Source organism: Syngnathoides biaculeatus, chromosome 8 (assembly GCF_019802595.1).
Source record: "Syngnathoides biaculeatus isolate LvHL_M chromosome 8, ASM1980259v1, whole genome shotgun sequence".
NCBI lineage: Eukaryota > Metazoa > Chordata > Actinopteri > Syngnathiformes > Syngnathidae > Syngnathoides > Syngnathoides biaculeatus.
The window spans coordinates 11,330,246-11,356,737 of NC_084647.1; the positions used below are offsets into that span (position 1 = coordinate 11,330,246).

The window sequence follows — 26,492 nt, forward strand, 5'->3', positions numbered from 1 at the left end:
TCCGAGCGAGAACCTCAACATCTTCATTTCTGCCACCTCCAGTTCAGCTTCCTGTTGTCTCTTCAGTGCCACCGTCTCTAATGCCTACATCATGGCCGGCCTTACCGCTGTTTTATAAACTTTGCCCTCCATCCTAGCAGAGACTCTTCTGTCACAAAGCACACCAGACACCTTCCGTCAGCTGTTCCAACCTGCTAGGACCCGTTTCTTCACTTCCTTACCACACTCACCGTTGCTCTGGATTGTTGACCCCAAGTATTTGAAGTCGTCCACCCTCGCTATCTCTTCTCCCTGTAGCCTCACTCTTCCCCTTCCACCCCTGTCATACACGCACATATATTCTGTTTTACTCCGGCTAATCTTCAAGTAAAATAAAGTAAAACTCGTCACACTTTGCCGACACCTGACTGACAAGCAATGGAGGGCAAACAGAAAGTGTTTATTGAAGTCTAAGATGCGTCAGTATTTGGGTTTTCATCTTTTGAGGTGTTACCTGTACTGTACTGCAGCGTCTACGGCGGAGCCTTCCTCCAGGGTTGTTGCGGCGAATCTCGTCAACGTGGACCACGACCACGTCGGCTACCGGGTTACCCGCCATAGAACCCGGACCCGTCCGAAGAGACCGTTCAGCTAGCATCAAATACACCACGGAAAGGTAACGGCAAATTTCACGTGACGTCTAGAAATGGAACAATTGATATGATGATCTTGCGCTTTTCTTCCCGAAACCAGTGAAACATGGAGAAACTCAGTTATGACGACCATCTCAAAAAGCCGCTCCATGTCTGCCTCCTGCGCCGCGTCCGTCACATTAAACCACATCTACAGCAAATCGCTGGGGAGAGCAGGTGGGTGGAAAGGTCAAGCTACAATAATATGTAGTCCAGAATTCAGGAATAATAAAGGATTATTATAGCTGTCTGATAATGACATAAGTATTGAGAAACAGGTCTTCATAATGTGATCAAAACAACCAATGAGTTTGAAATATTAGACAGTTGGGATTGGACAAGTCTGTGCTCCCAACTTTACTGTACGACCAATTTTATGACAGCTTTATTGCTGTACAGCAGACGGAGGTTCGAGGTTTTGTTTATTGTTTGATATTGATCGTCCCGAAGTCGACGTTGCCCCATATGAAATGTGTCAATCTCTCCTTTAGGTTTCACCCAGTCCAACATATCGCCTCTGGGATCTCCGTGTCCGTCACCTCCCGTTCAGGGTACTCCGGTCTCCAGCCCGACTATCAAGACATGTTCCGTTCAGCTTCCTGAAATTGCCGGGCCCCTGACGGAGCAGACCCCTGGCTGTGTGGGAACCAAGAGTCACCACCGAGCCTTAACCCACAGCCAGAGCGCGCCGAGCTCCACCACCCCTCACTGGCGACCGCCGGCACTCTGTAGCAGGTAAGGAATAACTTGGAACGCTAAGGTGAACGGAACACTCTCATCCAAAAGTACGGTATTGGAAAATTGAGGCCATTTTTTTTCTTTTTTTTAAATATCACTGTGGACTGAAAACATTTGACACATGAGACAAGGGATCACATTTTCATCTTTGATTTCTGGGTATTTACTTCTGGATCAGATACACAATTTACACACGAGCACATTTTGTTTGAACCCACTCATTTTTCACGTGGGCAAAATTATTAGAACATCCATCCATCCATTATCCACCGCTTTTCCGGGTCGGGTCGCGGTCAAAGTAGCTTAAGCAGGGATACCCAGACTTCCCTTTCCCCAGCCACTTTTTCCAGCTCTTCCGGAGGGATCCCGAGGCGTTCCCAAGCCAGCCGAGAGACGTAGTCTCTCCAGCGTGTCCTGGGTCGTCCTTGGGGTCTCTTTCCGGTGGGACATGCCCGGAACACCTCACCAGGGAGGTGTTCGGGAGGCATCCGAATCAGATGCCCCAGCCACCTCGTCTGGCTCCTCTCAATGCGGAGGACCAGCGGCTCGATACCGAGCCCCTCCCTGATGACCGAGCTTCTCACCCTATCTCTAAGTTGTGGTAAATAGGGAGCTAAGTCAAAATGCGAAACTCTCAATTTACCAGTCAATCTACGTTCCTACCCTCACCTATGGGCATCAGCTGTGGGTCGTGACCGAAAGGACAAGATCCCGGCTACAAGCGGCCGAAATGAGTTTCCTCCGCAGGGTATCCTGGCTTTCCCTTCGAGATCTTAGAACATGTGACTGAATATCTACCCTCTGTTTCAGATTAGGGTTTTACATGTTAAGCTATACTAGTTAGAAGTGCAACCAAACCAGAACAACCTACCAGTCAAAAACAATTATGATGCTAAGAGAATATGGAAATCAAGCAGATATAGTTCCCAAACACTGACCTTAGACAATAAAACCGTTTAGAATGTGTTGAAAAAGAAATAAACCACTGGTGTGGACCCTGAAACAAGTTTTAGTGAAATACAAACCGACGATTAACAAGAGGAATGGGACAGCTTAGCTAAAATTTGCCAAAATGTACAAAAACGAGCATGAGAATGTTTTACGGACTGAAAAAATATTGTGCTCCCGATCCGCAACGGAGGTAAAGTCATGGTTTGGGCATATGTGACTTTTCTGCGATTCCTTAACTATATTCTTTTGATCCAGCAGGAAATTGTACTCTAAAGACCGCGGAAACATTTCGTCCACCAATTTAAAGAAAGACGCAACCAAGCATGCGGAAAGATGAAACAAACAACCGAGAAGTTCATCTTTTTCATCCATGTTTTTCCAGAACTTGATGGAATGCATTTTCCCTTCTAAAGAACACAATGAAATGATGCACAGTGCAGGCAGTCGTGCCTCATTCAAGTATTTGTTCGGATCTTCTCGACTGCCGAACGTCGTTCTACACCCGCTCTTGCCATCACCTGAGGTTGGCAAACGAGCTTCGTTGGGTAGTGAGGCCAAACATTTTTTTGGATTTGATTTGATTATTTACTTTGTTCTGGGCAGCACTGTGAAATGTACCACGTCTACCACGTCTGCACAGTTCTGAGGTTCAGGGTTTGAAGTTCGGTTTTGGTTTTCCCAGTATTTGTTAGGGTTTTGTCCAGGTACACCAACTTCCTGCCTTACTTGAAGACTTAATTGTCCGTCGGTGTGAATAAGACCGGCCAGCCCAGAGTGAACTTCATTTTAGATATCCATCCATCCATTTTCTTAGCCGCTTATCCTCACAAGGGTCGCAGGGAGCCCTGGAGCCTATCCCAGCTGTCAACGGGCAGGAGGCGGGGTACACCCTGAACCGGTTGCCAGCCAATCACAGGGCACATCGAGACAAGCAGCCGCACTCACAATCACACCCGGGGGCAATTTAGAGTGTCCAATTGAAGGTGCGGCGGCACGGTGGATCAGCTGGAAAAGCGTTGGCCTCACAGTTCTGAGGACCCGGGTTCGATCCCGGATCTTCTCGACTGCCGTACAAGTATAAGCTGAGTTAACCACTCGGCGGCAAACTTTTCCCACTACCAGTGCTTAAAAAGTGCACCGATACGCCGTTAACGCCGCGACAAAGGCTGAACAGATGCACGACGGTATCTCGAAATGAGAATACGACGGCCGTCTGGGAGGAAATGAGTCACTTGATTTATCTGCGTGAAGAGGACAGGAAATGAGTCAGTAATCAGAGAATGATCGGGATGAAATAATGCCCGTCCTTCTGCTCTCTTTTTATCAGCTGCGGCAGGCCGTTCAACAATCGACTGAACCACGGGGTGGACTCTATTGTCAAGGTAGACCGAATACCCCGACCAGGTAAACAGCTGGCTCAAAACCGCATGAATTTCACATACTCTCGAGCCTAGAATGTTACGCAGGAATCTCACAAAACCTCAAGCAGTTTTTGCTTTTATTAAGTACGACTACTACTCCTACTACTTTTAATAATCACTCCTACTAACCAGTTTTATTAAGATCGATGCTGACTGCGCGTTCCGTGTTCTCATCAGACGAGCGCGCGGTCGCCTCGTCGGACTACGACAGCACCTACGACAGCACTTACGAGACCAACCACAGTGACAGCAGCGACTTTGCACAGAACGAGGAAGAGGCTGAAGCGGGCAAGAAGCCGTCCGAGTCGAAAGGAGGCCGCCCGGAGTACCCGTCGGAGAACGTCGTTCTACACCCGCTCTTGCCATCACCTGAGGTTGGCAAACGAGCTTCGTTGGGTAGTGAGGCCAAACATTTTTTGATTTGATTTGATTATTTAACTTAGTTCTGCGCAGCACTGTGAAATGTACCACGTCTGCACAATTCTGAGGTTCAGGGTTTGAATCTCAGTTTCGGTTCTCCCAGTATTTGTTTGGGTTGTTGTTTGGTGTACGCCAACTTCCTGCTTTAGGTGAAGACTTAATTGTCCGTAGGTGTGAATAAGACCGGCCAGCCCAGAGTGTACTTCGCCTATAGTCAACTATGATAGGCTCCCTGGATGAATGTATTAAGTTTTATTAATTTTAGATATCCGCCCATCCATTTTCTTAGCCGCTTATCCTCACAAGGGTTGCGGGGAGCGCTGGAGCCAATCCCAGCTGTCAATGGGCAGGAGGCGGGATAACACCCTGAACTGGTGCCAGCCAATCGCAGGGCACATGGAGGCAGGCAACAGTCGCACTCACAATCACACCTAGCGGCAATTTAGAGTGTCCAATTAAAGTTGCGGCGGCACGGTGGATCAGCTGGTAAAACGTTGGCCTCACAGTTCTGAGGACCCAGGTTCGATACCGGACCCGCCTGTGTGAAGTCTGCATGTTATCCCCGTGCCTGCATGGGTTTTCTCCGGGCACTCCAGTTTCCTCCCACATCCCAAAAACATGCACCATTAATTGCACACTGCAAATTGCCCCTAGGTGTGATTGTGAGTGCGGCTGTTTGTCTCTATGTGCCCTGTGATTGGGTGGCAACCAGTGCAGGGTGTACCCCGCCTCCTGCCCGTTGACAGCTGGGATAGGCTCCGGCACTCCCCGCGACCCTTGTGAGGATAAGCAGCAGAGAAAATGGATGGACGGTATTAATGTTGCATGTTTTTGGGATGTGGGAGGAAACCGGAGAGCCTGGAGGAAACCCACGCAGGCACGGGGAGAACATGCAAACTCCACACAGGCGGGTCCAGGATCGAACCCGGGACCTAAGAACTGCGAGGCGAACGCTTTACCAGCTGTGCTTCCACATTCTGTGTCAGTGAAGTTGTAATATTGGCCAATATATTTTCAGCTGATGACGTGGTTGTGGAATTGAAACAAAATATGAGTTTGATTACAACCTTGGCGGCACATGTGCACATCTGGTTCATCCTGATCCATCCTGCTGTGTCTTGGATATATAATGTATAATCAATTCAACTTTCCAATTCACGTCAAGAGACATTACTGCGGCTAGCAGTACATTCACAACTTCATTTTTGCGCGTGCGGTATGCTTCGTCATAACACCGAGACATATTTTTGCTGCAGGAAGTATTGGAATATTTGCTGGCTGTTCAACATCAGCAACAAACAGTGGGCATCTGTTTTGCTGGAATAACTACAAGGCTCATTGATTTAGGACAGGCGGAAGTGTCAGCTAAGGCAAATATTTATCCCCGAATTCTGTCCAGAGGATTTGTATGCTTCGCTCCCGCCGAGCATGTTGTCACCGCCGCTGTTGATGGTTTACACTCCGGGACAGCGGATTTACTTGGGAAAATGTACAGGTTTATATCCGTGGTGGTGAATGGAAAGCTGGAATGACGCGGTTGTAGATAACCACAGTGTATCCCGGCGGCCATCTTATTTAGGAGGTGGAAGAGTCCGGATGTAGACTAATTCCAGATGCGATTGTGAGCTTTGTTACAGATAATGAAGGCTATCATTTCTGTAATTGGAAAAGTAGCTTTTTATTATTCATTCTTTTGCCCGCATCCCCGCAGAACAAGCTAATCCTGGCTCCGGAGCCTCTGGTGATTCCGGAGTTGGAACCTCTCATGAGTCAACTCGACAAATGGAATTTTCCGATTTTCAGTCTTGTGGAGAGGACTCACGGGAAAACAGGTTGCATTCTCAGCCAGGTAAGGACTCGATTAGCTCTGGCGTTTTTGCGGCATTTAACCAATAAACCTGAGTTCTTTCCTCGATCAAAATTAGTAACTAATCAGTTAACTAAATGGTAATTACTCTAAACGTCTATTAGAACTTCACTCTTTACTTGTTCACTTAATCCCTCTGAAAAGGTCTCTGAAATAATATTTCCCCTTATGAGTTAAGGTTATCCTAATTTAAATAACCAAGCTACCAAATAAACTCTTGCAGGTAGTCGAATAATAGACCCGGTAATGGAACAAAAAGTGTGAACATTTAATAACAATATAAAGGTTGGAAAATCAAATCTATATACAAAGCAAACAGTCAAATAAACAAAGTCATCATACCAGGTACACAATGCGCACATGAGCTAAGCTAAGCTAACTTAAGGGTCCATACAAATATGAACATAGCCGGCAAAACAAAAGAAATTCGAACCCCAACGTCGCTGCAGTGTTTCAAACGGCAAGAGTGACAAACATCGAGGGTTGTGTCCAACGGTCCGGCCTCATCCAAGTCCTCGTGGTCCGACCCGTTGCAAAGGCCTCGTTAGCGTTTGCTCGTCGCTAGCGACCTCGTCTTCTTCCTCGTGGTGAAACACGGGCCTCGCTAGCTGGCGTTAGCTTTTCGCTAGCGTCCTAGCAAAGTTCAATGGATCCAACTCTGTATTAGCGGCTAACGCCACCACGTTACGGCCCGATTCGAGTAGTCCACTCACACGACACGCTATCGCAATTAAACTACCAACAGTCCTTGTCGAACACGTTGATCCATGTTGATAAATGTCCGCCCTTAACTTTTCTTTTCTTCAAACAACCTCTAGTACTTCGCACTTCTTCCATCTTTCTTTCTCTCTTCTGGGTCTCCTCAACACGTTCTGAAACACTGGTTACAACAATAAAATGACAGACAAAAGTATTTCTTTTCGCAAATTAATAAAATGCATTTAAATACAAACCCCTCCAAAAGAAAATAAATTCGGCACACACTAACAAATATTCCACCACCTTGTATAAAGAAAACCTACAACCTAATTGCCACCCTATTTATTTTAACTTTTTACAGTAGTAATTTGTTAGAGAACTTGACAACTAATCGATACTGCTGGACAGAAATATGTAATGTGTGCGTTGACTGAAAGTCCCACGTACAGGCAGAGAATCAGAAAGTAGTAGCTGTAGTATGAAATATGAAGGAAAATGCCGCGCGGAGCGCTTTCAGACCGACATAATTAAGAACAGATTTTTTTTTTTTTTAACCAGTAAGTTGCAGATAAATAAACAAAATAATTGACGCAGTGTTTTCAGTTGATATGAGGGATTAGGGGGTCATAAAAACGAACAAAGAAACGTTCACATTATTGAAAATTGAAAGTTTAGAGATACACATCAAACCGTCTCTGTCTTAAGTCTGATAGTCGGTTTTATTGTTGCAAAAACACAAAACCACTTAGTGAACATGACGAGAACAGAATGGGAACGAAAATAGATAAATGCTTTTATTATAATGCTGTAAATTTCCACTAAGCGGGTCAGAGAGCTACCGCCGCAATAATAAATATATTGCTAAATTTAAGGCTCACCGAGAGTTCATATCAAAACGTGAATATTCTTACTTTTAGAAAAAAAATTAACTTTGTTTTGGTCGATCTTTTCTTGCATCTCACCAGCTCGCGCACATTTTTCGAGGATGCGCTTCGACAACAAAATTTCCTTGAAAAAGGTTACAACAGTTGATGAAATGAAAAAAAAAAATGTTTTGGTTTTTTTTTTTTATATATTTTTTTGTGAAACGTCCCAGGTGTCCTACAGGCTCTTCGAAGACGCAGGCCTGTTCGAGACCTTCAAGATTCCTGTGACCGAGTTCATGAACTACTTTCACGCTTTGGAGAACGGTTACAGAGACATCCCGTGTGAGCACCGTATATGGTTTTGTTGTATTATAGCTGATAAATATTGTTTGAATTGCCTCATCTGTGAAATAAAATCAAAACCGTGGGACTTTATGTCATTATGTGAATATTGACATTGGATGGGGAATTTAGCAAGCTTCGCAAGCCTCTTTCTGCATCAACAAAGTGCTTTAAAATTGTCTTTTTCTTTACATATTTGCAAGTATTTGCCAAATAAGAGTAAATTCTGTAATACAAACGCATAGAAAGGTAAAGCTGGGCCAGCTGAGAGGCGGTTGGGCACGCATGGGATGCTAGCTCTTGGATTTACTGCCCTCTGCTGCTCGTGACAGATCACAACAGGATCCACGCCACTGACGTGCTGCACGCAGTCTGGTACCTCACCACTCAGCCGGTCCCCAGTCTGCCCAGGCTCCCGACCGAGAACGGCATCCACAAAGGTGAGAAGCGTTGGCATCTCCTCGCCATCCGCTCTTCCTCACGCCGCCGTTTTATTTTGGCCTCTCCGCCCGTAGACCCGGCAAATGGCGTCACCCCCGGCGCGACGGCCTTTGTGTCCTCCAAGACGTGCTCTTTGCCGGAGGAAGGCTACGGCTCCTTGTCTGGCCTCATTCCGGGCCTGGAGCTGATGGCCTTGTATGTAGCCGCCGCCATGCACGATTACGACCATCCCGGGAGAACCAACGCCTTCCTCGTAGCAACCAGTGCGCCGCAGGTGAATAAAGGGAACTCTGCGGTACTTGCTTTGGACACCAGTAAGGAGGCATCGCATCCCTGGGGGCTGAGGGTGTTCCCACACCTTCATTTTTCTCACAGAAAGTGTTGAACAGCCTTTCACAGAACGGAACACAGTGAAATCATCAAGCGTGTACGGCGTGCTGGGCATGGTTTTTTTTTCCCATCCATCCATTTTCTTAGCCGCTTATCCTCACGAGGGTCGCGGGAGTGCCGGAGCCTATCCCAGCTGTCCACGGACAGGATGCGGGATACACCCTGAACTGGTCGCCAGCCAATCGCAGGGCACATGGAGACGAACAGCTGCACTCACAATCAGACCTAGGGGCAATTGACCCCTCCGTGGATATTGCGCAATCCGCGTCACTGACCAATCAGAGGCCAGAGATCTGCATAAACCAAAGCCCGTTTTTGCTCCCGCCATTTTCTCAGACAACATTGCATGGTCCAGTATAGGTTTAGTTAGCGTTTTATCGCGTATTTGGGTTCTTTAACAATAGATATGGTTAAGAGGTGTAGTCACGGACTTTGTAATAATGACGACAGGTATCCTGAAAGGCTAGTTGGTGGAGTTCCATTCGTACCCTTTCCAAAACCGAAGACCCAGTACGAAAAATGCCTTCGATGGATCAAACTTTGTGGAAGACCGCATCATCAACTAAATCAATCTAATATCAACCGGAACACATGTCAAGGTATGCCCTACATTTCATTTTCAATACATGTCTCGTATAAATGAATTTGAAGTTCTTCGCTAGCATAACACTGCTGCGTCTGAACGATTGACACACTTATTCTTTGTTGAGCGATATTTAGCGATGATCGGACTGCACAAACGTGTCGCTTTCTTGCTGGCTCGCGGCCGAACCTTAACCAGACTGTGTTTGCACGAAGATATGCCCTAAATTTGATTTTTAATACACGTCTCGTATAAATGAATGAGACGTTCTCCGCTAGCATAACATTCCTACGTGTGAATGATTGAATGAAATCAGAAGCATGGCGTCTCTCTCAGTTAAGAATGTATTGTATTGTATTTGCCATTTTTACATTTGCACTTAACCACGCCTCCTGAAGTGACATCACGCCACGTGCGGTCTTCCACAAAGTTTGATCCATCGAAGGCATTTTTCGTACTGGGTCTTCGGTTTTGGAAAGGGTACGAATGGAACTCCACCAACTAGCCTTTCAGGATACCTGTCGTCATTATTACAAAGTCCGTGACTACACTTCTTAACCATATTTTTTGTTAAAGAACCCAAATACGCGATAAAACGCTAACTAACCCTATACTGGACCATGCAATGTTGTCTGAGAAAATGGCGGGAGCAAAAACGGGCTTTGGTTATGCAGATCTCTGGCCTCTGATTGGTCAGTGACGCGGATTGCGCAATATCCACGGAGGGGTCAATTGGCTGGCAACCAGTTCAGGGTGTACCCCGCCTCCTGCCCGCTGATAGCTGGGATAAGCTTCAGCAGTCCCTGCGACCCCTGTGAGGATAAGCGGCTAAGAAAATGGATGGATATAGTGGTTAGGTTCTGTGGTCCGGAGTTCAAATATCTCTTCCTGTGTAGAGGTTGCATGTTCTTCACGTGCTTGCATGGATTTTTCCTCCAACATTCAAAAAAACACACGTTAAGTTCTTTTGAGTCTCTCAGTCGCTAACCTGGCACCCGCATTTTCTCTTCTATTCAAGTCATGACTCACTTTTATATAGCTTAAGAATAATAAAGAAAATACATTGTATAAAAAATGTCCTTGCAAATATGGAGTAAGTAAACTATATCACGAGGACAAGCGCTGTAGAAAACGGATGGATGCGCCGTACCCATCATGCCGAACCTTATCAGGCGCTAAATATTATTCCCAGTTATTCCCAATTCTTTCTTTGCCCACCGTAGGCTCTCCTATACAACGACCGCTCCGTCCTGGAAAACCACCACGCCGCTTCAGCGTGGAACCTCTTCATGTCTCGTCCGGAGTACAACTTCCTGGTGAACCTCGAACACGTCGAGTTCAAACGCTTCCGATTCCTCGTCATCGAAGCCATCTTGGCCACGGACCTGAAAAAGCACTTTGACTTCCTGGCAGAGTTTAACGCCAAGGTAAAACACGTTTTTGGACAATGTTATTCAATTTGGAGATAACCGTTTAATCTTGCCTACGTGACCCGAGTAACGTCAGAGATTACCTGCGTTTTTTGTCCATATCCGTGTGCCCGCCCAGGTGGGCGACGACGGAGCGTCTGGCATCGACTGGGCAAACGAGAATGACCGCTTGCTGGTGTGCCAGATGTGCATCAAGCTCGCCGATGTCAACGGACCGCTCAAGTGTAAGGAGCTGCACTTGCAGTGGACTGAGGGCATCGTCAATGAGTTCTACGAACAAGTATGGTTCTGAATCTCCGCAATCCGTGGATTCTTTTATCGTATTTAACCGTAGATCAGATATTTAGTACTTTTTTTCAGAATACAGGGGGCTCTCCGTTCACGACGAGCCTGAAGCATGAAGGACAGACGTGCTTTCTTAGTTTCATTGTCGTATATTTATGTCCTAGAGGTTATATTTTCAAAATGTCTATACCTTTTGTGAATGACACATTGTAACATAAAATACATGAAAATTCTGGCAGTAGTAACTTCTGTCATGAACTGAGGACCCCTTGTTTTAGCAGGAAAAACAGGATAACTTGATGCAATTAATTAATAAATCATTCATTCCGAGACCGACGTACAATGAAATTTTATTGATTGGTCGCTCACAGTTAAAATAAGACCACCATCAAAAAATAGAAACATTTTGTTTATCAGTGGACAAATAAAAAAAAAAATACCAGGAGGACAATTTATTATGCATAAATGTATGTTCCAAATATGCGCTTGTGTCTGTATTTACTGTGATTTTCGGCCTATAAGCCGTGATTTTTTTTTTTTTTTGCACGCTTTCAACCCTACCGTTTATGCGGTAATTTGTGCATTTTTTCTAACAGCCACAAGGGGGCGCTCGAGCGGAAAAGGTAAGAGTGAGACCGGTGGAATATACGTTCCGAGGATGTGACTTTTACCGGTCCGGCCCTGTTAGCCCTGCGCTAGCGTGTAACTGCCGTGTCTCAGTGATTTTTTTTTTTTTTTTTTTTTTTTTAACCGGTGTGACGGTCTGAGCGCTCCCGGTGCGGCAAAGACTCTTTGTAAGTAATGCGCATGCGCGTATATTTTGTAAACTTCCGGGCAGTCTTGTGCCATTCTACAACTTGTCGCCAAGTGTTCATGTTCGCTATGGACGTCTCAGAAAGACGAACACAGCGAACGTACATATATGTGTATATCTTTTTTTTTTTTTTTCATCAACTTTTGTTATAAGGTTAGGTTAGGGTTAGGTTATAGCATATGTTAGCTCCCTCTCTCCAGAAGAAGGGGAACGATGAGACCGGGAGATTTCCCAGTAAGCGTCTGCTACGTGCCCAGAGTTCCCCTGTTAGCAACGCATGCGCATTCATCACAAGGAGACTTTTCAGCATGGGGGAGCGCTCAGACCGTCACACAGGAAGGTTTTTTTTTAACCGGCCTTGTTAGCGCAGCGCTAGCATTAGCATTAGCATGGCAGGGCTACTGTTAAACTCTCTGTGTACGGTCATTCTTTGTAAATATCTCGTGTTTCAATGTGGGCACTTGCGGCTTTTACACAGCTGCGGCGTATGTATGTACCAAATGGTATTTCCTTGACAAAAGTACTGGGTGAGGCTTATAACCAGGTGCGCTCTGAAGGCTTGGAATTACGGTATCCATAATGTTCATAATTAGCCGTTATTGCAGATATGTACATCATGACATACATTATTTCACATACTGTATCTTATTTGCGAAATTTGGAAAAATCTGTGCTCGGTGGAATGGGAGGAGCAAAGTGTCAGGTGTGTTATGTAACGGAAAAATCTCTGCTACGATGAAGGGCAAAGTTTTTATGAGGTTAGCAATGATGTGCGGCTAAGACGAGACAACGGGAAGCTGGAGATGGTGGAAATGAAGAGGTTGAGGTTCTCTCTGGGGGGTCACCGGGTTGGAGAGAGACAGAAATAAGCTCTTCGGAGGGGCAGCCAAGGTTACATGTTTTGGAGACAAAGGTTAGAGCAGATTTGGATGGTTTGGACACGTCCAGAGGCGAGAGAGTGAGTATATTGGTCGAAGGATGACGAAGGACGGAGCTGCCGGGCAAAAGAGCCCGAGGAAGACCGAAGGGAAGGTTGATGGATGAGATGAGAGCAGTTGGTGCCCGAGAGGAGGGTGCAGGAGAGCGATAAAAGGATGACGCGCCGTGGCGACCCCGAACGCCACAAGCCCGAAAGGAAAAGAAGAATCGCAGGAGGACCCCCATGCGGTGCAATAACGAAGGGGAAAATAACACTCGTTATGCCGCACTGTGATTGGCTGGCAAGCAGTTCAGGGTGTACCCCGCTTCCTGCCCGATGACAGCTGCGATTGGCTCCAGCACTCCCGCGACCCTCGTGAGGATAAGCAGCTCAGAGAATAGATGGATGGATGGAAATACTATTAACACCTTTGAAAAATAAGTTGCTTCTTAGTGACGGCAGAATTTCTGATACAGCTCTTGTATTAGATATAATACGACTACACAGGTACGGTGAAGAAAATAAGTATTTGAACACCCTACTATGTTGCAAGTTCTCCCACTTAGAAATCAGGGAGGGGTCTGAAATTTCATTGTAGGTGCATGTCCACTGTGAAAGAGATAATCGAAAAAGAAAAGTCCAGAAATTACAATGTATGATTTTTTTTTAACAATTTATTTGTGTGATACAGCAGGAAATAAGTATTTGAACACATGAGAGAACCAGTGTTAATATTTGGTACAGTAGCCTTTGTGTGCAATTACAGAGGTCAAACGTTTCCTGTAGTTGTTCACCATGTTTGCACACACTGCAGGAGGGATTTTGGCCCACTCCTCCACACAGATCTTCTCTAGATCAGACAGGTTTCTGGGCTGTGGCTGAGAAACACGGAGTTTCAACCCGCTCCAAAGATTTTCTACTGGGCTTAAGTGTGGAGACTGGCTAGAACCTTGAAATGCTTCTTACGGAGCCACTCCTTGGTTTTCCTGGCTGTGTGCTTCGGGTCATTGTCATGCTGAAAGACCCAACCACGATCCATCTTCAATGCTCTGACTGAGGGAAAGAGCTTGTTCCCCAGAATCTCACAATACATGGCCGCGGTCATCCTCTCCTTAATACAGTTCAGTCGTCCGGTCCCATGTGCAGAAAAACAGCCCCAAAACATGATGCGACCACCCCCATGCTGCACAGTAGGGATGGTGTTCTTGAGATGGAACTCATCATTCGTCTTCCTCCAAACACGGTTAGTGGAATTATGACCAAAAAGTTACATTTTGGTCTCATCTGACCACAAAATGTTCTCCCATGACTCCTTTGTATAATCCAAATGGTGATTGGCAAGCTTAAGACGAGCCTTGACATGTGCTGGTTTCAGCAGGGGGAACCTTCCGTGCCATGCGTGATTTCAAACCATCAAGTCCTTCTGTTTTACGCTGAAAATTTCAGACCCCTCCATGATTTCTAAGTGGGAGAACTTGGAACTTAGCAGGGTGTTCAAATACTTATTTTCTTCACTGTATATCTAATGCAGTGTTTGGTGAGTACACATACATTCTTAAGACTATGTGAAACTGCTACCTTTGCAGAGAGGGACATAAAATGTACCTGCAGGCTCACAAATTCATTTCCAATCTATTTTTGTTTGAATATGGCTTGAAACAAATCTTGCCGTCAAGCAAAAACCGCATTGATTGGTTTACTTCAGTTGGCTGATGAAGAGTCAAGAGCACAAAAGAGATGTGATTATTTGCTTAGCAACGGATGATTAAAATAAATAAAAAAAAGCACTTATGATTGAGATAAGTCCGACCTTTTTATTTACCACTTCCTGTTCAGGATGATAAACTCGAGTATGTATAACTGAATTAGAGCAAAAGGAGGACTATACACTGTACAAATCACTAATCAGTCAGTCACATAGTTGTTGTGAATTGATTAATGACTAGCACAAGAGCACTACATTACAAATGGCCCTTTCAGACAATTTTGCTTTTTAATGTACTGAACAAAGGCATTATTGTCGTAAAATACAGTAAACTCTATAAATTGTTACAGAAAATCCCTGAGGGTAGACGTTCCAAAGAAAAAGCTTCGTGTGTGGGTAAGTGGTAGCAGCTGCAAACTTACGTTGGTTTTGGACCCAACATTGGTTTTTGACCTGTTTGTTCTCCGGGTGCACTGGATTTCCCCTTTAAATAAAAAATACCTTCATTTATCTATGGCATCAACATATATTGATAAACGGAATAATTACCGTAATTCCCGGCCTACAGAGCGCACCTGGTTACAAGCTTCACCGAGAACATTTGTAAAAGAAATACCGTTTGGTACGTACGGTACGCGGCAGCTGTGTAAAAAGCCGCAAATGCCCACATTGAAACGCGTGATATTTACAAAGAAAGACGGTATACAGAGTTTAACGCTAGCGCGGCGCTAACACTGACCTTTTTGAGGCTGAGGGCTACTTCGTGAGCACCAATCGTATCAAGGACTACGTGACTGTGGCAAATTTCAGACGTAGTTCATTACACATACATTAAATATTTTTGTTTTGATTTATTGGAGTAAATGACATTACAGGTATTTTAAAATCACGTAAGAAAGTCAGTTTCAGAATTTAAAGCGCGCTAAAGCTATTGCTAACGCTAAAAGGGCCGTGTTGGAGGCTGTTTTTTTTCCCTCCGCATGTTCATTTCATTACGGGTAGTGAGAATGTTGGTGATCCAAATAAAGGCTGGAGACGATGAACAGTTTCTTTGAAGCATTTACTTAAGGAATATTCCGGTGCACTTATGAGTTACAGACAATGGCTGGAGAGAGCAGATCACAAGTGCAAAGGTCACATCCTTTATCTTGACCGTACTGTGAGCGGTATCAAACCTGTGGCATGACATCGGGGCTTTCCACTTATACAAAGGGTTTCTGTCTCAATGGGTTCTAGCTGGCAATGGATTATTACAAAGTGTCCAGTATACAATTCAGCAAGGTTAGCCTTCGTGCAGAATTGCGGATATCACTCAAGGACACATCTGAATACAGAGCAGAGCGAGGACACGAGGAAATTGTGCATACATGACTAAATATGGTCATAAGACATACTTCCGCCGGTTAAAATAAAACTTACCTGTAAATATCACTGAGACACGCCTGCAACACACTAGCACAGCGCTAACATGGCCGGTAAAAGTCACTTCCTCGGTACATACATTCCACCGTTCTCATTCTTACCTTTTTCCCCTCGAGTATGCCCCCTTGTATTCATATTTTCTGTGCCATTTTTTGCTTAGTGCCATTTGTAAAGTCTTCTACTACAACCCTGTGAGGTTGTCATCATCACAGCGGTGAAAATGCTTTTTTTTCATCCACTTAGTTTGCACAACATCGTTGTTGTTGTTAAGAAAGCGGAGGACGTAGATCCAGTACAGCACGCACTTTTCTCTTCAAATAATTGAACTCAAGTGACCCAAATGCTGTATGTTGTCCTTGATCCAACAGATATAAAGTGGCCGCATAAATCAATTTTTATTGAAATGATCCCCTGCAATCCACTTTAATATCCAATACTACCCACCATATATTTCACTATATATTGTGTATTATACACAACGCAGCTCGAACGTGAGCCGTGTGTGTGTCTGTGTGTGCAGTGATGAAATCCAGGCTTCTGGTTGCCATAGCGATCAAGCCCTCGCCTTTACGTTCTCCATATTAATTGCTTCTGAATTCACTGACGTAACGAAAAAACTAAATGCTTCACATTAAATGAGTAGCGCAAACAATAACTCGTGGCAGTCTGAGCACAGGACAAACTCAATTCACCTGAAAATTTGAATAACTAGAAATAAAATAGTGACAATATGGAAGCATGTCTTTGGTGAGAAAGTGAGGAAAGGATGCAGGATGGTTCCACTTAAAAAAAAAAAAATCTTCAGAATATAATACCTCCTTTTTCAATAATAATGTGATTCATTTTATCTCGCATTGGGGAAAAAAAATAATATTTTCCATTCACGTGGAGCCATAATGGTTATATGAAGACGCAGCCATTGTGCAGCACGTCTTTGTTGACAGAGTACAAAGTGAGCAAAGAAATGAACGACAAACATCTCCAGAACTTTGAATTGTTTTTGGCGTGCGGCGCGTCCTTTCAAATCATAATCCACGTGATTCAGTGTGTCGAACATATGTACGGTTGTTGTATTTTGGGTTGTTAGTGGTGCAGGGTGGATGTTAAATTATAAAAATTCATTATGGATTTTTCAAGAGCTTTTCATAAAGCTAAGAAGTATAAAATAGGGAAATTAACATTATCTTATAACATTTACGAAGATTTACCGACTGTAGTTTTAACCAGCCAATGCGTTGCTTTGCATCCTTGTAGAATGTTTTGATTCATTTGTTATTATTTTTTTTTTATACAAATGATTCACATAGCAGTATGTAACATAATAATTGTCTCGGATAATGTAGTGGTACGCATGCCTGCCTTAGGTGCGGGCAGCGTGGCATCGATTCCCGCTCAGTGATGGTGTCGATATCTTCCCTGCGACTGACTGGCGACCAGTTCAGGGTGTAGTCCGCCTTTAGCCCAAAGCTAGCTGGGATAGGCTCCAGCTTTCCCGCAACCCTTGTGAGGATAAGTGTTATGATGATGGTATACCATAATAGCTGGCGGCACAGTGGCCTTGGCCTCACAGTTCTGAGGTCCCGGGTTCAATCCCGGACCCGCCGTTAGAAGTTTGCATGTTCTCCCCGTGTCTGCGTGGGTTTTCTCCGGGCAATCCGGTTTCCTCCCACGTCCCAAAAACACGCAACATTAATTGGACACTCTAAATTGCCGCTAGGTGTGATTGTGAGTGCGGCTGTTTGTCTCGATGTGCCCTGCGATTGGCCGGCGACCAGTCCAGGGTGTACCCCGTCTCCTGCCCGTTAACAGCTGAGATAGTCTCCAGCACTCCCCGCGACCCTCGTGAGGATAAGCGGCTAAGAAATTGGATGGATGGATATAACATAATAGCATCCTTACTAGCACGCTTAAGAGTGACGCAAAACTTACAGCGTTTCTGTGCCACTCGTCAAATCTTGCGTTATTCATGTTTCAAATTTTGTTTCGTTTCTGGAGTCTTGGACTTTGCCTTTTTGCCTTGTGTTTTTTTGTGCTTCTGCCTTTTTGGACGGCCCACCTGGCGTAATTAAACTACCCTCGAAAATCATGTCCCTCCCTCGGTCCTGCATTTGGGTCCTACCCCTTGTCGCTTGCTCGTGACAGAAAAGAACTGTCCACTGATAATGCAACGTACAAGGCAACATATATGGCTGGCCTAATTCGTATCAATGCTGCTGCTGGAGACCTGGCCACGCCCCCGAGAACCCATGATAGCATGAGAGAACATCCAGATTTCATAAAGCAGTCTGAGCTGGGATTAAAAATTGTGAGGCAGACTGTATATAGACACACTGTTTCCCCACATTTGGGCGAACCTCGGGTAATACGAGTTTTCACCTTTCCAGGGGGATGAGGAAGCAAGCCTGGGGCTTCCCATCAGCCCATTCATGGACCGGTCAGCACCACAGCTCGCAAAACTACAGGAGTCGTTCATCACTCATATCGTGGGACCCCTCTGCTCCTCGTACGATTCGGCCGCTCTGATGCCGGGTGACTGGGTCGACCTGCCGGAAGAAGAAGAGGGACAAAATATGGACGAGGAAGAGCAAGATTTGGGGAAGGAAGCCGCATCTCCTGGTTCTGACTATTCCCGTATGTAAAACCACAAATTCGTTTATGTTCCTCTGCAATCTGCTTATTGTGAGTTTTACGTTGCCAGTTATTACTTCTATTGCAAGTAAGTTTTCAATAACTGCCTTGCCATTCATTAATTGGCAGCTGGATTGTGTTATTGTGTTTAATTTCCTGTTCAATCTGATTGTGCAGGAAATTCAATTAACCAGGTCACAGTCGAGCTGCTTCATTCATTTGAAACTCGGGAAATAAATGCATCTTTTGATTGGTCCAGTTTCTGCATCGTTAATCCCAGTTCATCTTGCGGGGTGAGGTGGAGCCTGCAACTAAGATCTGGGCAGGAAGCAGGGGAAAACCCGGGGACTGGTCACCAGCCAATCTTAGGGCAAATATAGACAAGCAACCATTCAGACGTCTGTTCACACCTATGGACAATTTAGTCTTTAGTGACGCTAACCCAGATCTTTTTGGAAAGTGTGGTTAAATGGCGGTTAAGTATGGGGATGGGGCAACCCTGGAAAGGTTTCAATCAGCGATTAACGGTCTGTCCCTGCTTCTTCAATAATTGTTTTTCTTAAAACTCAATTATATCGGGCATCAAATTCATTCATGGTCGAGCCCCGTTTGTATTGCCCGTGAATAGCGGGAGTCCAATGTAAACTAAATGGACAAGTATTAAAAAAATTGCTGCCCTAACTTTGACAAGAAGTGACAACACGTTTTTTATGGTGGGGTCAGACTGCTTTAAGGGGAGCGGAATTGCTTCAGGCAACTTGTGGGGTCCAGTAAATTGCGATTCTCAAATTCTTCTCTGTCCACCTCTTGTTGAGGTCAACATATTAATCCTTTCTGAACAGAACTCTTCTTGTGCGTTGTATACATATGGCGTTATGGAGTTTGGAATTCCTCTCCTAAATGGTAGCTCTCCTCTTGGGGTTGAACCAATGAGTCGACGAGCCCTCGTTGATGCTCTTCATTGACGTTTAAATTTTAAGATTACAGATTAGAGAGGGTGGCGCTGAAGATACAACAGGAAGCAGAATTTGAGGTAGCAGAAATGAAGATGCTGAGGTTCTCGCTTGGAATGAGCAGGTTGGACAGGATTAGAAATTAGTTCATTGGAGGGACAGCCAAAGTTGGATGTTTTGGAGACAAGAGCAGACTTTGATGGTTTGGACATGTCCAGAGGCGAAGCAGTGAGTATATTGATAGGAGGATGGTAAGGATGGAGCTACCAGGGAAGAGAGCGAGAGGAAGACCAAAGAAAAGGTTGATGGATGTTGTGAGGGAGGACTTGAGGACTGTGGGTGTTAGAGAGGAAGGTGCACGAGATGGAAAAAGATGACAAGCTGTGGTGACCCCTGACGGGACAAGCCGAAAAGAAAAGAAGAAGATGATTGACATTTAAATCTTAACCTCGACTAATCGCTAATTGGAGGTTTTTAGCATCTCATCTTCCAGTCTGCCAAGCAACAGAGGGCTTTCAACTCGCCTGTCCACTGCCATCCCCAGACCGTACTGCTCAGTGAAGCAGATAACCCTACGAAGCCGACAAAGAAGGTCATTGGAATTTCATGATCTAAACCTTGTGTCATGTTCTTTCTGTCTTACAGAGAGGCAAAAGGCCAAGAAGGAAAGCAGGAGAAAAGTGTTCTGCCAAATCACACAGCACCTTGTGGAGAACCACGAAATGTGGAAGAGAGTCATTTCCGCAGAGGCCCAGGAGGATGCCCTGAAGGAGGAACCCAACTGTCTCAGCGCCTCATCCGACCCAATCACAGCCATTCACGAGGAAGAGGAGGAGCAAGCAAGCAAAGAGGAGGAAGATTTGTCGGAATGCTTTGATAAAAGTGACGAGGCGCCCGCTATAGAAGATGAGGACGGCCTCTCACAATCAGAGACGTCGTGCGGGAAAGGGGAGCAGTCGGAGTGATAGAAGGAACAATGGCCTCCTTCCAAACCAGGAATTTGTTTCACCGTTTGTTTGCTCTCCTAACTCTTGATATAGTAGCCAGCACATCACTTTGACACAACACTGTAGAAGATGTTTTGGATAATTTTGTGCCTAACAAAAACAGGGTTTATGACAAGAGATGGTGGCGGGAGCAAAATGAATTGACCTCAGTGGAAAAAAAGAAGAAAATGCATTTCTTTGATGCCATCTGTGAATTCCAGTCCTTTTCGAGCCTGCCCTTTCTTCGGTTTATGCACGGCATAGTTTCACGAAATTCCCCCATCAGTGAATAAGACGAGGTGTGTCAGAAAAGTCCCAGGACTGTGTTCGCGAACGTTATACCGTAATTCCCGGCCTACAGAACGCGAGCGCTGCGCTGACGTTAGCGCGACTCTTTCTGTGTACCGAGGCTTATAACCAGGTGCGCTAACGCCAGCGCTGCACTAACCCCGCACTGTCGCTAGCGCCGCATCACCGCATAAACCGCAGCGTTGAAAGCGTGTGAAAAAAGTCGTGGTTTGTAGGCCGGAAATTACGCTGCTTGAAATCTAAACTGCAAATTAAAATTCCCATTTCCCATCTTTCTCCTCCTCGCTTCAATACAGACGAAGCGATGACCCAACATGGCTACAAAGAGATCCTGCAGCTTCGGCTTCATTCAGTGCACAAGATGAGGGGAGAGTTGGGGGCTGCTCATGATGTCCAGAGCATCTGACAGTTCCTGCTCCCCCCCCCCCCCCCAAAAAAAAAAAAAAAAAAATCATCACGCTGGTGTACCTTCTGTACCGATTTGACTCCAGGAGAATTCTTAAAGGCCCAAACCTTGAAGTTTTAGTTAATGACACTAAAGGTAGTCTTTGAACTTCTATGGCACACCTTGTTCATTGTCACATATCTCGCCGTTACTCTTGTTGCTCTTCGCCTCCCGTCCGAGTCGGAGGAGACTTCCTCTCGAAGACAATGGGATAAAAGCCAGGGAAAAAGCTGTTTCCACTGAAACTCGCCAATCTGGGGGGAAAAACATTACATTTGTGTACAGACTGATTTTATACATGGATACAGTGGACAAGCAGGTTTTATACAGTGGACAAAATAGGATGTCCAAAAAACGAGCCCTCTCAAAGCTTTGCCTCCTATCGATGAAAAACAACATACGAAAACAATGTCTTACTTTGTGTCAGACAACAATGTGTTTAGGTATTTCCTCCCGCAGCACACTAACACATGGAAAGGTCACACAACTCAGGAAGGCAGCGACACAAAACAAAAACGAACCTTATTACTTTCCAATGCTTCCTGTCCACTTTAAATAGTATAAAGTCGTTAGAATGTCTGTACACATGATTCACTTACGACATAAACCAAACAAGATAATTGATCAAATACTGTACTTAAATGCGTTGGGAAACTCTAGTTCTTCCTTCTGGTTCCTGTATGACAATTACATGACTACGTTTTGTGTCACAGCCAAGCTTTACTGCTTCAACTTTAGCATAATAATTTAGGTTGTGTGCAATAATACTGTATTGAACCGTACAGAAACGTGGAGAGAACTGCTGGCACCCTTTCAATGAAGAAAAGAAAAACCCCGCGGTTACTCAAATAACGAGCAACAAAGAGGTTGAGGTCGTTTGCACAGATGAGGCAAAACTGAGGTTTTTGGGGGGGCAGCTCCATGTTTTCAGATCCGCGGTTACGTTCTCAGGCTGCTTGACTGCATCTGGCGCAGGGTGTCTAGAATCTGAGCAGGGTACAATTCAATTTTACGGCTATCAAGGTATACTGAAGCGAAATTACGATGCTCAGTGTCAGAAAGCTTGGACTCAGTCGGAGGTCAGCATAATGATCCCAAATACTTGACTAGAAGGACCCTAAAAACGAACAAAACAGGACTAGTCCGAAGAGCCTGTTCGTCATTGTTTTTGCGGCGTCATAAAATAGTTCTCAGAGAAAATAACGAAAATGCAAGAGATCATCTTCTGGGTCAAAACGTTGCCATCGTAAAAGCCTTTATTGGATTCGTCACGTAGGAGTTGTGCCTCACACAACTGTCATACGTTTGCCATGCGAGCATCGTGCTGCTTTCATCGTGAGTGCACTTAACACAACTTCTAGTTTTTATTCTTTTAGTCTCACGTCGCTCTTATCTTAACACCTCTTGTTAAAACTCGTCCTTGTTTCTGGAATTTTAAGTTTTGTATTTTGTCATTTCAGAAGTATTTCTCTCCCAATCATTTGTCAAATTCCATATTGTAGGACTGCAGCAGTGGCGGATTTCTCCAGAGGGGCAGCGATACAATACATGCCAAAATTTTTAGAAAAATTTAGCTAGCGGCATGGTGGCTCAGCTGGAAAGCGTTGGCCTCACAGTTCTGAGGTCCCGGGTTCAATACTGGCCCCGCCTGTGTCGAGTTTGCATGTTCTCCCGTGCCTGCCTGGGTTTTCTCCGGGTTTCCACCTACATCCCAAAAACATGCATGATTAATTGGACACGCTAAATTCCCCCGAGGTGTGATTGTGGATGTTTGTCTCGATGTGCCCTGCGACTGGCTGGCAACCAGTTCAGGGTGTACCCCGCCTCCTGCCCGTTGACAGCTGGGGTACGCTCCAGCACTCCCACGACCCACGTGAGGATAAGCGGCCAAGAAAATGAATGGATGGAAGATTTAAGCTATGATTTAGTCAGCACCTGCACACCAAATAATGAGTAAGCTAGCAGTCATTGTTAGCAAACTGACTTTTAAAGTTGCGCAGTGCTACGATGAGATGTGTAAATAAATCAGTAGCAATTCCAAAAGACAGGAGTGAACTTTGAGACAAAGTGGAAATCCATAGAAAGAGTCGATTTCTATGCATAAACACCAGTGAGGACAGTCACAAGTTTGCGTATTTTGGTATTTTCTATCCAGGCCCACCGTGGCCCAAAGTGGAGTGTCAAACTTTTAATAAGAATCAGCGAGGAAAGACATTTGTTCCCGAGGTGGGACGTCAGTGTCAACAAAACAAACAATTCATTGAATCGATTGATTAATTGAAACAACTTTACTCATTACCGAGACTGTAAACTGTTCATCCTGCTCATTTAAAAAACATATTTTAAAATATTTTTTGATTTTACGATCAATATTTGTGTTGATAATATTTTTAATTCTTTGCATTTATTTTTTGTGTTCAAACCTAGCAAATTGGACTTCAGGGGTGTTCAACTATTAACATTCTACTGTATAAAATGTTTTTTTATTCCGCCCTGCTGTCCTGAGTTTTACTGTATTATTCTAAAGTAGTCAAAGCTAATTAAAACAACAAAGCTAGCGGTGGGCTTTTGCCTGCTAGCGCATGTGCTTGGGTGAAAATACAAAATAACGTACAGTCTATTTTAATGGATCGAAAGGTTGATGCATCCATTATCTAGTTTGTTGATCTTGTACAGAGTCCCGAAGGGTTGAAGGCTATCCCAGGGGGGGATCTGTGAGGCGGGGTGCATCGTGAACTGATTACCTGTCAATCACAGGGCTGGCGCATCGAGACCATTCAGATTCACGACCGCAGGCAAACCTCGACATTCATCTCGTTGAACGGCGGTCAGTGGGGAAGTGAGCTGCTAGTTCAGGATGCGAGATGAAAGTTTTAAGCGAAGTCTTCACTTCAGCTTTTCACGGCTTCGGCTGAATAGGCTGAAGCAGTCCGTAAATACCGTTGATGTACGCTGTTTTGGATGCTCCTCAGCAAAACCATTATCCATTATCTATCTACTAGCTATTATTTATGTACATTTCCTTTGCTACTCCTAAAAGCACTGTGATGCCAAGGTAACGACGCCAAAGTGGTTTCAATTTAAAACATTTCCTCTATGCAGACAATCCAACAATACACTCAAGTCCTACATCATAAGAAACCATAATACTGTATGTAGTAAATGCGTCTTTGATGGAGCTTATTAATACTCATACGCGTGATAATTAACACTGTTTAAAAAAGATCTGTGAGGCACATCTGCGGCACAACTAATAATTATTGAATACACGTTTGACCCTAGAACAGATATTTTGCATTTCTCTTACCATAATTCCCGGTCTACAAGCCTTGACTTTTTTCACAGCCGCCGCGTTAGCGTTAGCGTTAGCACGACCGCATTAGCATTAGCGCCGCTGTATTAGCGTTAGCACCACTGCATTAGTGTCGCCGTGTTAGCGTTAGCTCTGCCGCGTTAGCGTTAACACCGGCGCGTTAGCGTTAGTGCCGTCGTGTTAGCATTAGCGCCGCCGTATTAGTGTTAGCACCACCGCGTTAGCATTAGCACCACCGCGCTAGTGTTAAACTCTTTCTGTGTACCGTGTCTTATCACCAGGTGCGCTCTTTAGGCCAGGAATTGCGGTATTCTGTATGGGAATCATTTTATGGCGTTCAAACAAAGATACTGTATTGTTTTTAAAGATTGTGTAATGTAATGTAATGTTATTTTTTCCTCTCAAAACCTTGAAGAGGGATCCACGGGGCGAAGAAGATCCCAATCAATTTCCTGAAAGGAACGGCCCGTGTTGCATTCGTCAGCTTTGCGTCAGTGTTGAAATGTCACGAAACGATCTCGGAACACAAAGCGGAAATGATTCAAAACCACAGTTCAAACAGCTAAATTGCAACCTCTCAAAGGTCAACAAGTACAAGACTTGAGCTCCTGGAATAACGAGTAAGCTAACCAAAGCCCCAAACAAAATGCACTGACATGTTCTCTCTTTACCTTGTGTATCTAAATTCTTTTGATCACAAAGGAATCGTTTGATGACAGACGATAGCAACTATAAAAATAAACGTTTCTGTAAGCAGGTAACCACAGCACACTGCGTCCTTTGACATTCTTGTTTATGCTTTGAAGGAAACAGATGTTTTACTTTGGAAAAAAATTAACGGGGGGGGAAAAAAAAACAAAAACAAGATGCAACTTGGCAAGAGAAAAATGCCAAGAGTCCAGGTGTCCACATCCTGTGCCAGCACTTTCGGGTGTGGTTGTATCAAAAAGCATGTGCAGGAAGACGCAGCCCCCGAGCAGACATCTCCCGCTAACAAAGGAGTTGTAAAATTTGGTATGACAATATGAACACGGCTTTGTTTGCTCTATTTTAAGAATTGACTAACTAAACAGACCGCCGTGCAAGTGTGCCGCCTCCCGCGTCGATCCAGTCCGTGAATCCGAGCTTCGAGCTCCTTGCACTGTATATATCCTTCTCACTGTGCAGTATATCAACGCCTCACTTTGCAATCTAATGTGCATATTATCTTTACGGCGCCGTTTGATCCGGCGCCGCACTTGTATTTTCTCCAAAGCCGCTCTGTTTCTCGTTGGGGGAGGGGGTGTCGAGTCGGTTGTGATCCGCCTCACAAACTGTGCACTACACAGCGCAACGACGAAAGTGACTTTTTCAAAGAAGCTGTGACAGACTTTGCTGTTGTTGACATAAATGCTTCAAAAATGTTCACGCATGTTTTCTCACAATGTTCCTGTGAAGCTTGAGAGGGAGAATGAGCCAGCTCGTCGTCAACTTTGCCTCACACGGGTTTTATACGAAAGGCGCTTGAAAGTGTGGATGCTCACGTGTAAAGTCTTACAAGCACCAAGTTTTCCACCGTTTTATACATTGCCACGAGCGTAAAAACCCATGCGACCATACTTCTGTTTCAGCATTAGTTAGAAATAACTTCTTGTTTGCTTCCTAAATATTTCAATAATTGAGTTTGTTTTCTTTTTTTTTTTTTTTGGGGGGGGGCATATTTATGGACATAAATATGTGCCACCAGGATTTGAATTTGAAATGCCACAGAAAACGGGATTTGAACTTGAACTGTAAACATTTTTAATCGTTGTATTTCAGTGTAACTTTTCAATGTTCACAATTCAACTGGCTACAATTCGCTGTCTAATATTCACCGTCTGTGCCACCAGGCGGGGTCACTTCAGGTCAGAAC

General features: G+C 44.7%; 1 protein-coding gene and 1 long non-coding RNA gene across 6 annotated transcripts in view; one reads left to right on the top strand and one right to left on the bottom strand.

Moving 5' to 3' along the window:
- The window catches only part of pde3a (phosphodiesterase 3A, cGMP-inhibited), a 57,723-nt gene extending 36,322 nt beyond the window's left edge, over positions 1 to 21,401 (top strand). Inside the window, exons 3-15 of one of the 2 annotated variants that reach the window (XM_061828408.1) lie at positions 510 to 655; positions 733 to 848; positions 1,163 to 1,406; positions 3,688 to 3,764; positions 3,959 to 4,155; positions 5,913 to 6,050; positions 7,864 to 7,975; positions 8,308 to 8,415; positions 8,491 to 8,690; positions 10,613 to 10,816; positions 10,938 to 11,099; positions 18,349 to 18,595; positions 20,191 to 21,401. In XM_061828408.1, the coding sequence (XP_061684392.1) occupies positions 510 to 655; positions 733 to 848; positions 1,163 to 1,406; positions 3,688 to 3,764; positions 3,959 to 4,155; positions 5,913 to 6,050; positions 7,864 to 7,975; positions 8,308 to 8,415; positions 8,491 to 8,690; positions 10,613 to 10,816; positions 10,938 to 11,099; positions 18,349 to 18,595; positions 20,191 to 20,510 (2,271 nt within the window). In that variant the 3' untranslated portion in view covers positions 20,511 to 21,401. Of the gene's footprint in view, positions 1 to 509; positions 656 to 732; positions 849 to 1,162; positions 1,407 to 3,687; positions 3,765 to 3,958; positions 4,156 to 5,912; positions 6,051 to 7,863; positions 7,976 to 8,307; positions 8,691 to 10,612; positions 10,817 to 10,937; positions 11,100 to 18,348; positions 18,596 to 20,190 lie in introns of both variants that reach the window. The other variant, XM_061828407.1, reaches the window with a different exon arrangement.
- LOC133505304 (uncharacterized) lies at positions 6,344 to 24,992 on the bottom strand. Of its 4 annotated transcripts, XR_009796208.1 has the most exons (6): positions 24,593 to 24,992; positions 21,408 to 21,539; positions 18,341 to 18,507; positions 10,903 to 11,089; positions 10,608 to 10,795; positions 6,344 to 6,948 (listed from the first exon to the last, which is right to left on the bottom strand). It is a non-coding gene; the product is annotated as an uncharacterized LOC133505304 (long non-coding RNA). The 4 variants fall into 4 exon arrangements; XR_009796210.1 differs by lacking the exon at positions 10,608 to 10,795 and having other exon boundaries at positions 24,593 to 24,986; XR_009796209.1 differs by lacking the exons at positions 10,608 to 10,795; positions 10,903 to 11,089 and having other exon boundaries at positions 24,593 to 24,975.
- Between the last annotated feature and the right edge of the window lie 1,500 nt (positions 24,993 to 26,492).